Raw genomic sequence first — 11,560 nt, forward strand, 5'->3', positions numbered from 1 at the left:
TGATCCATAAATTTCCTCTTATATACCACTTGCAGTAAATTCCAGGCTGGGAGAGAGAACAAGAACAAATCAGTTGATGCTAGACAAGTCAGCCAGATAAAAGATTTACAAAGAGGCCATCAACAGCCCCTTCTTTCTTCAACATAAATAGAAACAGGGTCAGCCCCACTCTCTTTTGTGTCTTTCACCTATTTGGAAAGGACACTCATAACATCAGCAAGGGAGAAATGCTGTGCCACCTTGGAGCCATCCACGAAGCCGAAGGGCAGCTCCCCGCCGGGAGCGAAATCCTCGCCACCGGCGAGCTGGAAAGGCGGCGGCTCGCCGTCGTCCGCTGCGAACCGGCTGGGGATGCACGTGTCCTTGCCAACGAACCCGAGGCTGCTAGGCGGGGAAACCCCGCCGGCGGGGACGTCATAGCCTCTGCCGTTGCTTCTGGCGGGAAGCGGGTCCAGGTGGGGGTACCCGGGAAGCGCCGTCCTCAAGAGCTGGTACCGGAGAATCGCTTCCGAGCTGCTGCCCCCCATCTGGAAGACGACGGGCGACGGTGGCAGCGGTGGCAACATGGGCGGCAGCGGCAGCAGCGATGGTTGGTGAAGCACGGGGTGGCTGGTGGGGTGCCAGCTGGCGAAGTCCGGGACGAGGGGCTTGCCCACGGTCACCGGCTCACGGTCAATCGGGCCATACTTTGGCAGCTGATCCATGGAAGGCAGGACCGAGGTGTCGGCCGAGGCAGGCAGGCCCAGCAGCTCGGCGTGGAGGGCAGCAATAGTCTGCGGGGGCAGCTGGCCGGATGCAGCGAGGGACTGCAGGTCAAGCCGGCTTAACGGGCCCATGTTCGCAGCGGCGGCGGCGGCGTCCATGGAGCTTCCGCACATCGTGCTCTGCAGCACCGCGGCTTGGTGCTGGGCCACTCCACTTAGCCGTTTCAGGTATAGCCTGAATTTCTGTTCAACCACCCCATAACAGAAAAATATAAGACATATAAAACAAGGTTTCAAATTACTAGGACTGATGAAAATAAAGAAATAGAAAATTTCGGGGTTTGGAGTAAAATTTGAACAAGCTTCGATTGTAAAATTTAAGTGTCAGAAATACACAATGCACGGACCTCAAATAAAGAAAGCATAACAGAAAAAATAAAACATAAAACAAAGTTTCAAATTACTAGGACTGATAAAAATAAAGAAATAGCCTATTGCGGGGTTTGGAGTAAAATTTGAACAAGCTCCGATTGTAAAATTTAAGTGTCAGAAATACACAATGCACGGACCTCAAACAAAGAAAACATAAAAGAAAAAATAAAACATAAAACAAAGATTACATCCTCTGTTCAAAAAATTGCCAATTGAGGGGTTAGGAGTAAAATTTAAGTGTCAGAAATACACAATGCACGGACCTAAAACAAAGAAAACATTACAGAAAAAATAAGACATAAAACAAAAATTACATCCTCTGTTCAAAAAACTGCCAATTGAGGGGTTAGGAGTAAAATTTGAACAAGCTTTGATTGTAAAGTTTGTGTCAGAAATACACAATGCACGGACCTATGATGCAAGCACATAAATAATCCGGATATGTAAAACCAACAGAGATACGAAAAGACACAAACGAATAAACTAGGGACGAAATACACTAAAAGATTACTAGAAGAGGGAACCCAAAGCTTTAAACAACAAGATTCATAAAGTGGACGGACCTGCAAATGGCTAGCAACATTCTCTCTCGTCAAGCCTGAGACATTCATCAGTTCTAGGATCCTCTTGGGAACAGCCTCTGCAGAAAATAGCGACAATCCAAACCCATGATCTAAGGATGAAAATGATAACGATAACGATTTCAATCACCGAGAGCAGTCAACTTCTTACTATCGATTCCAAGTTGGTTCACAGCATTTACAAACTGCTGGTGAAGCTCAACAGACCAGACGACACGGGGCTTCTTTGACACCGAAGGATCTTCACTTTCGAATTCTCCTTCCTCTTCTTCTTCTTTCACGTCTCTCTTCTTCTTCTGAGATCTCCAGCTGCTGTCATTGACTGAAGACGTGTACTCGGCATCATCCACCACCCGCCTGGCTTTATCGGAGTCCTCCAGACTGCATGACTGTTCATGCTCTTTGTTCCCGATCCATTTCTTTCTAACTACGTGCTGCCAAATGTTCTTCAGTTCTTCAAACCGTATGGGCTTCGTCAGATAATCACACGCCCCATGTTTGACCCCCTTCATCACCATTTCTGTTCTCTTGTCAGCCGACATCACTGTTCCAGAAACATAAAAGTAAAATTTAAAGATGAATACCAACCATCAAAAAGAAAGTCGACTTTAAAGTTGAAACTTTAAACTCAGCAGAAGACAGTGTAGTTTAATCCCAGAAACAAGAATATGAAAATTGAACGTAAATTTTAACCCAGAAACAGATGGTCAAATTCAATGTTACATCTTAACCCAGAATAAGAGCATTACCGTTTTAACCGGGAACTGAATATAAAATTTCAAGTTATATTCTTACCCAGAAAAATACTAGGACTTTTTTTAAAGTTAAAGTAGACCCATAAAACGACTATAAAATATAAAACCAATGTGAAAATCTGAAAGAGGAAAATCGAATTTGACGTGAAATTTTTGAAGCCAGCAAAATAATCCCATTCTAAGGTTAAATTATGAAAAATAAAAGATCGTCAAATTCAGGGTTAAATTTTAACTCAGAAAAGACACTCAGATAATCAATTTTAAATATAAATTATAAGAACGATTGCAAATCACTGAAGTAACAAAAATTAACATTTTAAATACGATGGTAAAAGCTCACTTATCACGGGAAGATCCATTTCTAGGCCAATGAGTTCTAGCAGTTTGAATCCGTCCATATCAGGCATGTGAACATCACTGAGCACCAAGTCAAAGCTACTCCTCTTATCCCGAAGAATAGACAAGGCGCCCGTTGCGCAAGGACTGATGGTAACTGCATAACGTAGCACACATATTTAAAGAGGAACTGGGCAAAATTCCATCCAATATTTGAAAAAAAATTAAGACCATATCTAAGAATATCTCGAAACAATTACGAAAAAGATGTCAGAGGACAAAAAACTCTTGGAACATTCAATAGAAGTATCTTAGTCCATAACACACCTCAAAACCCAAAAATCTCCGAGAGATGAAACTAAAAACATGGAAATATCAGATTGGGCAAGAAATAAATTGTTATGAACAAACTAATAATGAATTTAACAGCGTAAAACAAAGAACTGAGGACAAGATTTATCGCACGGAGATGAAATACTCTCCAAGAGATGCAACTAAAAACGTTGAAATATTAGATTGGGGAAGAAAATAGATCTTTATGATCAAAATAACTATCTGTTTAACATGTAAATAAACGAACTGAGTACAAGATTCATCGCACAGAGATGAAATACTCTTCAAGAGGTGCAACTAAAAATATCGAAATATCCTAATGCTCAAGATAAAGATTCTTATGAACAAACTAATAATGAATTTAACCGCGTAAAACAACGAACTGAGGACAAGATTTATCGCACGAAGATGAAATCCTCTCCAAGAGATGCAACTAAAAACATCGAAATATCATATTTGGCAAGATAAATAATGTCATTTATCGCGTCAGACAACGAACTATCATTAAAAAAATGGTCAAGATGCAGATTCTTATGAACAAACTAATAATGAATTTAACCCCAATAAACAACGAACTCAGGACAAGATTCATCGCACTCTCCAAGAGATGCAACTAAAAACATCTAAATATCATATTTCGCAAGATACGGATTCTTATAAACAATCTAACGATGAATTTAAACGCGTAAATCAACGAACTGAGGACAAGATACATCGCACGAAGATGAAATACTCTCCGAGAGATGCAACTAAAACGTCGAAATATTAAATCGGGGAAGAAACAGACGATGAATTAACACATAAAAACAATGAACTGAGAACAAATTTCATCGCGCGAAGATGAAAGATAAGCCAAAAGATCAGAGACAGGAACGACCGGAACAACTGCGTAAAATCAGAACAAGAACAAAAAAACCAAAAAAAAATCAACAGTTCGGGCCTCAATCAGACACCAACGAAACACATTCCGGCGTAAAAAATCCAACAAATCAACAACAACAACAAAAAAAACACGCACACACACCGTTGTAATCGCACTTCTTCAGCATCCGCTCCAAAATCGTGAGACAAATCATGTCATCGTCGACAACGAGCACTCTGAGCCCGGCAGGAAACTGCCCGGGCAGCTCATCCTCCGTCTGGGGAGGATTAAATCCGCTCCCAAGGCTAACATTCGAAGCCCCCAGCTTGTGCGAACCCGCCATGGCCCGAAAAAACCCTAACCGGCCCGGAAAAACTCGCCCTAACCTGGAATCGCCCCACCGGCAAGTTCATCCAGCTCGAACAACGGAAAAATCGACCAAATCTGAGGCTTCGAATTGGAGAATTGATCGGAGGCGACGAAGAATTTGGTCTGGGGATGGGTGTGATCGACAAGAGAGGGCCCAAATCGGCGAAGAACGGAGGAACCTGGCTCGGAAGTAAAGGAGAAGGGGGAAAACGACGGCTGTGTATTGAGAAAGGGGAAGAGGTTATCGCGAATGGACAAGGAGAGAGAGAGAGATGGATAGAGAGAGAAAGAGCGAACTAGAGAGAGAAAATGGTAGAGAGAGAAAGAATGAACTAGAGAGAGAAGGGTAGAGATAGAAAGAGAGCTAGAGAGAAAGAGCGAACTAGAGAGAGAAAAAGGATAAAGAGAGAAAGAGGAAGCTGGATAGAGCGAGAGCAGGAGAGAGAGAGAGAGAGAGAAATTGAGCGACCTAGAGAGAGAAAAGGGTAGAGAGAGAAAGAGGAAGCTGGATAGAGAGAGAAAGAGCGAACTGGATAGAGAGGAAACGGTAGAGAGAGATGAGCGAACTGCAGAGAGGAGAGTGTAGAGAGAGAAAGCGCGAATTGGATAGAGAGAGAGTAAGAGATAGAGGAAAAAGAGACAGCAGTATAGGGAGAGAACTAGAGAGAGAAAATGGATGGAGAGAATTAGAGAAGGAGAGAGCTAGAGAGGAAGAGAGAGAAAGAGAGTGCTAGAGGGGAAAGAGAAAAAGAGATGGAGAGAGAAAGCGAGAGCTAGAGAGGGAAAGAGAGAACAGAAGAGATAGAGAGAGAGAGAGTTAAATGATAGAGAGAGAAAGGGATAGAGTAAAGGGACAGAGAGATGTAGAGGGACAGAGGAAATGGGTAGAGAGAGAGCTTGATAGATGCAGAGGGAAAGAGGAAATGGATAGAGAGAGAAAAAGATGGATATAGAGAGAGAAAGAGAGAGAAGGAAAGATTATGGGGCTAGAGAGAGATGAATAGAGCTTCAGAGAGAGGAAGTATGGATAGAGAGCTAGAGAAAAAAAAACAAGAGAGAGCGGACAAAACAAAGCTAGAGAGAGAAAGCTAGAGAGAGAAATGTAGAGAGAGAGAGAGAGAGAAAGCTAGAGAGAGAAAGATATAGAGAGAAAGCTAGAGAGAGAAAGTTAGAGAGATAAAGTTAGAAAATAGAAAGTGATGATGTTGTCTGTGAAAGCCTTGATCCGAAGGGGGGACTATTTATATGCCCTTGACCGCGGTGGGCCCCACTCTTTTCCAGTACTTATTAGCCTGGCGTGCCGCCGGTACGGCAGACGGCCTACCAGAAACCGGCGCGTGACCGGATGTTGACCGGCGCTAGCCGGTCGCCTTTTAATTAATTAATTAATTAGTCTGTTTATTCCGGTCATATCGCAATTAATTAAATTGCTTAATTCCGACACGAGCCGCGACAAGACAAATAATGCAGTAAAGATGGGCTCCGGAAGCACGAATTAGAAACAAATTTATTCCGGAGAAAATTAAAACTGCCATCTAAAAAAAGAATTAATAATAATGCGCTGCATTGAAATTTTTGTTTTATCCGTCTTGGAATTTGTATATCTGTATGAAAGTTTCCCTTCTTGCCTTATATATATATAAAACAATGGCCTCCTATATTAATACTTTTCTCACTATCCATCCATCATATCTATCTGAACATATTTATTTCTATGTGGGGGAATATAATTGCCCATATTCAAACATGCATGTATACAAAGGTATGATTTGAACTTTGCATCTATGCATGTATTTATGTATGCACACTTTGCTAGGCAAGGGTTTAATCGTTCACTTGAGGATATCTCGTATATTTTTCTTACTTTTGTGACTGGTTTTACAAATTTTATCTGTACAATGTTTCATGGTATCTATCTTTATGGAGCAATATATGAATCCATCTATATCTCTTGATACATGGCTTTCTATATGGATATGTGGAAATACTTATCTATATATTTCTCTATTTATTAATGTACTAATCTACCATGCACTCATGTTTTCTTTCTTGGTATCTATATTTGTTCGTGCATGAATTATTACAGGTATGCATCAATCCATGCATGTGTATAAGTTTATATGTGTTAACCTATACTTACACATGCACCAATGCATGCATCGATCTGTGCACCTGAGAAAAAATGTGTCTATTAAGGCACATAGGTCTTATTAGCTATAACACGTTGAGTACCATCATGCCCCAATTTATCCACTTAATGTTTTGCCAGAATATGACATATTATGAGGGGCATTACATACTTTGTTCCAGTTTCAAAATAATGGCCAAATCAATAGATTCACTTGTCATAAAACACTTTCATATTCATACAAGTAAATATGCATCTCAAGATGATACACAATTCTGTATCTATGTAACTTTGAAGATACATCTTGAGCAGCATCTGAGAGAATAATTGCACAGATAAAGTTGTTAGTGTGGTGGAATTCAAAATCAAAATCTACAACGAACGTGTCAACATCATCCAATAGAACACTATAGGATGAGAGAAATAACAATAGATGAACAGACGGGGCCTCAATGGAGTAATCTTGCAGCGGTTGCATCTCATTGCTCTAGCCTCAGTTCAATCCAATCGTCATTCACATGTTCCAGTCTTAAAAATGTCTGATGACCTCCTAACAATGAGGTAGTCTCTTTAAAAGAGGTTTTATGTGGTAGCACCCCTTAATGTGGGTTTAATGATTGCCCTTTTCCCTTACGCCTTCTTTGATATATTACAGTAAATAACTTCCTAGCACACTGAGCTTTTTGCAAGTCTAAATTTGGGTAAATTTTCTGGAGCTGTTTGGCATGTTCCCATGTGGCCTTCATCAGTTGGAAGAGTAGCTCATACCTCTATGCAGAACATCTTTTGATACGACTATCATTCTCAATCACCTATTTGAAAGAAAGTGGTTGAGCTAAATTAGAAGTGCCTAGCGATTTTTGAGTAGTGAAATTTGAAAAACGGGATGGATAGAGTAAGGCGTGGGACATCTAAATATTACATCATGGTATCTGTTTTTTGAAGGATTTATAAGAATCCAGTATATTTGGGAGCCCAATTTCCCAAAAGATTGTCGGTGCAATGATTTTGTTCTGCAGGACCTGATATTTAACTTAACCATGTCATCCTTCTAAAATGTTTCTCTCTGATATCCTTGTCGGCCTGTATTTCATTCTCATCTAGGACTTGTCTAAGTGAATATTTATAGTTGTGAGTATGGTGTCTCATTCAAACGCTAACTTGTTGATAGAATCAAATGGAGTAGGCAACGATCCATATCAAACGAAGGTGGGTCACATCTACATATTATTTTTAATGGGGAATTACCAATTAAATAATGGTTGGAGGTATTATAGTTATTTCAGCCCAACATAGCCACATGTGCAATTTTTTGGAATTTTCAGACGTGAAACACTAGAACATTCCAGTCCTCTATTTGTACCTTAAGTTTGACCTTCCATTTTAGGGTGATATGATGACCTGAACTTTAATTGAGTTCCTTAAAGGTTATGTAGTTTCTTCCAAAACTGACTGATGAACAATCTCCCTTGATCAGAATAATTGAGTTTGGCACTCCACGTAATTTCACATTTTGATTCAAAATAATCCAAAAGTAGACTTGGTTTAAAATAATGTATGAGAGGAATAATAATGGGTACACCATAAAAAATCTCCACAATGGTAGCAAAACCTTTTGAATTTTCAAAAATTTCAATAAGATCCATTGATATCTCATAAAAATTTTAATTTGGAACTTACAAAGGTTGAAGGAGTCCAATACTAGAGATTTATTGATTATTTGTTTTGTTGACATGTGGTTCATAGGTCAATATATGATTTGATTGTCTTTTGCACACTATACAGATATTATTGTTGAGATGTATGCTTAAAAGAAGTTTGAAATACTCCATGACCCCATCCCCATTCTGGGGTCATGAAATGCATTTAAGGTAGCGGGAATTACTAATGAATCAAGAGGTAAAACTATATGTCCAATGTAACACTATACATCATGTTTGATCTTAGGTTTTGAAGCTTATGTTCCCGGTGTTGGGTTATATGGTCATGATTGAGATGGTCATTAAGGATTCACGCAAAAAAGACACAGAAAGTTGTATCGGCACTTTAAAGCAATTAAAAAATGTGTACCATGCTGCCATTCCGATAAAAATACAAATATGGATGTTGGAAACAGCATTAGAAGTTGTTTCATTTTGCTTCCTTTATTTACTGATAATTTATAATCCTTATTTGTTACCCACTATCAGATAATGGATGGAAATATGTGTTATGATATCCATTATCTTATCCATAACCTCAACACTTTTCTTAATTTTTGGGGTTTTCTTTATATTTGATACCGAGAGGATAACATACATCGAAATATAACTGTGTATATATTGTATGTTTTGGTCATGTTAATATCCACTTCACTCATTTGAATGGGAGAGGGCAGCTGTGATGGCAAACATAGGACTAGAAGTGGTAGCTGTGAGAGGGTACCACCAGGGGTGAGGACTAATTGTGGCCAGGGAAAGGAGAAAGAGCGGCTGGGGGAGGGCGGTGACAGCGACAGATAAGGGCAACCAGGGAGGTTGCAGAACATGTGACGGTTGATAAAGGCAATTGGGAAGGGCATAGAATGGGCATCTGGGGGAGGGTGGCAGCAGCTCAAGGCAACCAAGGAGGGTAGAGAATGGGTGAATGGGGGAGGACACAGTGATGATTCTAAAGTCTCAATCATCAGCTATGTTTTTCCATAATGAAGACAATCTAGTCATATATAGCATCATTATCAATGTGCCAAATTTATTATTTAAAAAAACAATTAAGATTATCAATGTAACTAAAATAATGATGATGAAAAAATGATGTTCTACCCTGATTTATCGATTAAGTTATTCCATGATAAAGTGACTTTATTGCACAAATGAATCATTACATCTCAATCAGTGCCTAATATCATTCTTGTCGTAAAAGCAAGATTTCTATGAAGCATTTTGTTTATATGAATTAATGAGAGATCAGCTCTTCTCTAGTACAACTATGGAGAATACTAAAATGATGTCATTTACCTTTAATTTTTATTTTTTTTCAAAGATATTCATGATGATTTTTAGATGTCTTTTGAAATTTATCTTGATTCAAATATTTCCTTTGAACATTTAGAATTATTACTTCTCTTAAACTATATTGATATGGTCTGGTAGTAACAAATAGTTTTCAAATACACGTTTTTTCTGAATCATCTCATGATGCATCTACTTATTCATGGCACACTACATTTGATATTCATCATTTACTTTGATGGTTGTCATGTCGCTGGTTGAGAGCACATTACCACAACTGTGGAGGACTTAGCAAACGAGGAACTTGTATGAGACAAGACCTATGAACTTTCAGATGTTTCTAGACATTAAAAATGGTCCCCGCTACTTAAATATTTTTCACGCCAATAATGTGATAAAGATCATCGAATGGTTGTACAAGTGTCTTTTGGTGAAACTTTAAATTTGTCCACCCTAAAGAATTGATGTGCTGAAGGGTGCTATGAAGATGCAAGTTAGGGTGTCATTTCTAATGTTGTTGTAAATCTGATTTTTGCGAGTCACATAAAGTTTGTAATTATAAAAACTCACTTAAATATATATAGTAGGAAGGAGCTCGTCTCCACAAGGACTGGCCTTTAGAGGTAGATCTAATAATTGAGTTAGCATTTTAAAAAAATCATGGATAATATGGATAATAAGAGAAAATAGTTATGTGGTAGAATAATAAAGGGGATAAAGTGATAATAATGAAGATAATGAAAGTGTGAAAGATAATTATTAAGTGACAATAAGGAGTAAGAGTTAGGAAGAAATAGGAAAAGATAGATTTAAGGTATTTATAAGATAAGATATTAATTACATCATTATTTTTATTTTACTATATAAATTAGAGATAGTAGATGCGATGATGAAACTGATTTATAGGATTATAATAAAGGAAGAGATAAATCTATATATAGCGGAAATATTGTTTTTTATATTTTTAAAATTAAAGGTTAGAGTAATAAACTAGAGAGGTTAATAAGCTAGACACTATTCTTACTATAAAATTACTACAATTATTTATTTTAAGTTTTTTCGGGTTATATGCAAGATAAAATAGACTGATATAACAATGAAGGATATCAAGATTTAGGAAGTTAGTGAATAGTTGTAGTTATTTTAAGTGAAAGATAAGAGGAAGGATAAAAAATAAATGAAGTTAAGAATTATGATAATAATAAGGAATACACAATCTAATTATCTATAGATTAATTAGGCGATGTAAGTTATATATACAGGACAAGAGTTTAAAATTAAGAGATAGGAGGAGAATAGGTTTTGATTTTTTAGAAGAGTTTACTTAGTTAGATAGAGAGGGAGAGTGATGTAACATGAAGGATGACAGGTTCAAACGGCTCGTGTTACACCACAAAGAGAGTGGGGATAGTCATGTTACCTAACTGAGACAATAATGCGGGTGAAAGGCAAATGATAATGTGACGATGAAATTGATGAGAAGTATAAACCCGACGTCGACGAACGCCAATGACCACTAAGTTACAGTAAGTGTGACCTGGGGATGCCACTAGGCTCCCAATGACCCGGACGACAAGTTGAAGGCCGACGGTGCGAGCACGACTACTACCGCTAGTGTGTGCACTGTTGACGCACCAACCAAGGTCGTACTGATAGAAACCTAACCCACTATACATTACTCCTATCTATCACTAACCTTACCCCGTCAGCGGAGACATGCTCGGGATGTACTGGGAAAAATACCTTAACGCAAAAATGGAAGAAGAGCGGGTGTACCCGTTTTGTTGCAGACCTGACGTCTGTATCGACGATGAGGGGCCAGCGGGCGCTCGGGCATGAGGCCGGGTGATGTTGACCGACGACAGAGAGCACTTGCAAGCGCCGGCGGCGGGCACGGTCGAGCGGCAGCGGCAGGCCAATGACAGTGGGCGCAATGGTGTCAAACGCGGTGGTGCCGGGAGCTACGGCGCAGTGGCGAGGCACGGCGTCAGGCACAGAGGCAAATGCGGTGACCGGCATGACAGTGGACGTGGCAACAGGAGAAAGCTGCTGTAGGGCGTGGCAGCAAGG

General features: G+C 39.4%; 1 protein-coding gene across 1 annotated transcript; it reads right to left on the reverse strand.

The window, feature by feature from the left end:
- On the reverse strand, positions 1–5,567 carry LOC144701632 (two-component response regulator ARR14-like). The gene is made up of 5 exons (XM_078573351.1): positions 4,166–5,567; positions 2,813–2,965; positions 1,869–2,261; positions 1,700–1,776; positions 1–947 (listed from the first exon to the last, which is right to left on the reverse strand). Exons 1-5 carry the CDS (start codon positions 4,344–4,346, stop codon positions 189–191), a joined length of 1,563 nt encoding a protein of 520 aa, XP_078429477.1. The 5' UTR covers positions 4,347–5,567; the 3' UTR covers positions 1–188.
- Positions 5,568–11,560: the final 5,993 nt, after the last annotated feature.

Source organism: Wolffia australiana, chromosome 4 (genome assembly GCF_029677425.1).
Source record: "Wolffia australiana isolate 7733 chromosome 4, ASM2967742v1".
NCBI classification, from domain to species: Eukaryota; Viridiplantae; Streptophyta; class Magnoliopsida; order Alismatales; family Araceae; genus Wolffia; species Wolffia australiana.

What these genes read in the sequence shown, in the direction of transcription:
- LOC144701632 (XM_078573351.1), bottom strand. Translation starts at nt 4,346, where the DNA reads ATGGCGGGTTCGCACAAGCTGGGGGCTTCGAATGTTAGCCTTGGGAGC. An exon ending in AATGGATCTTCCCGTGATAA is followed by an intron (nt 2,262 to 2,812) that starts GTGAGCTTTTAC and finishes TTTCTGGAACAG; the next exon opens with TGATGTCGGCTGACAAGAGA. An exon ending in ATGTTGCTAGCCATTTGCAG is followed by an intron (nt 948 to 1,699) that starts GTCCGTCCACTT and finishes GTGGTTGAACAG; the next exon opens with AAATTCAGGCTATACCTGAA.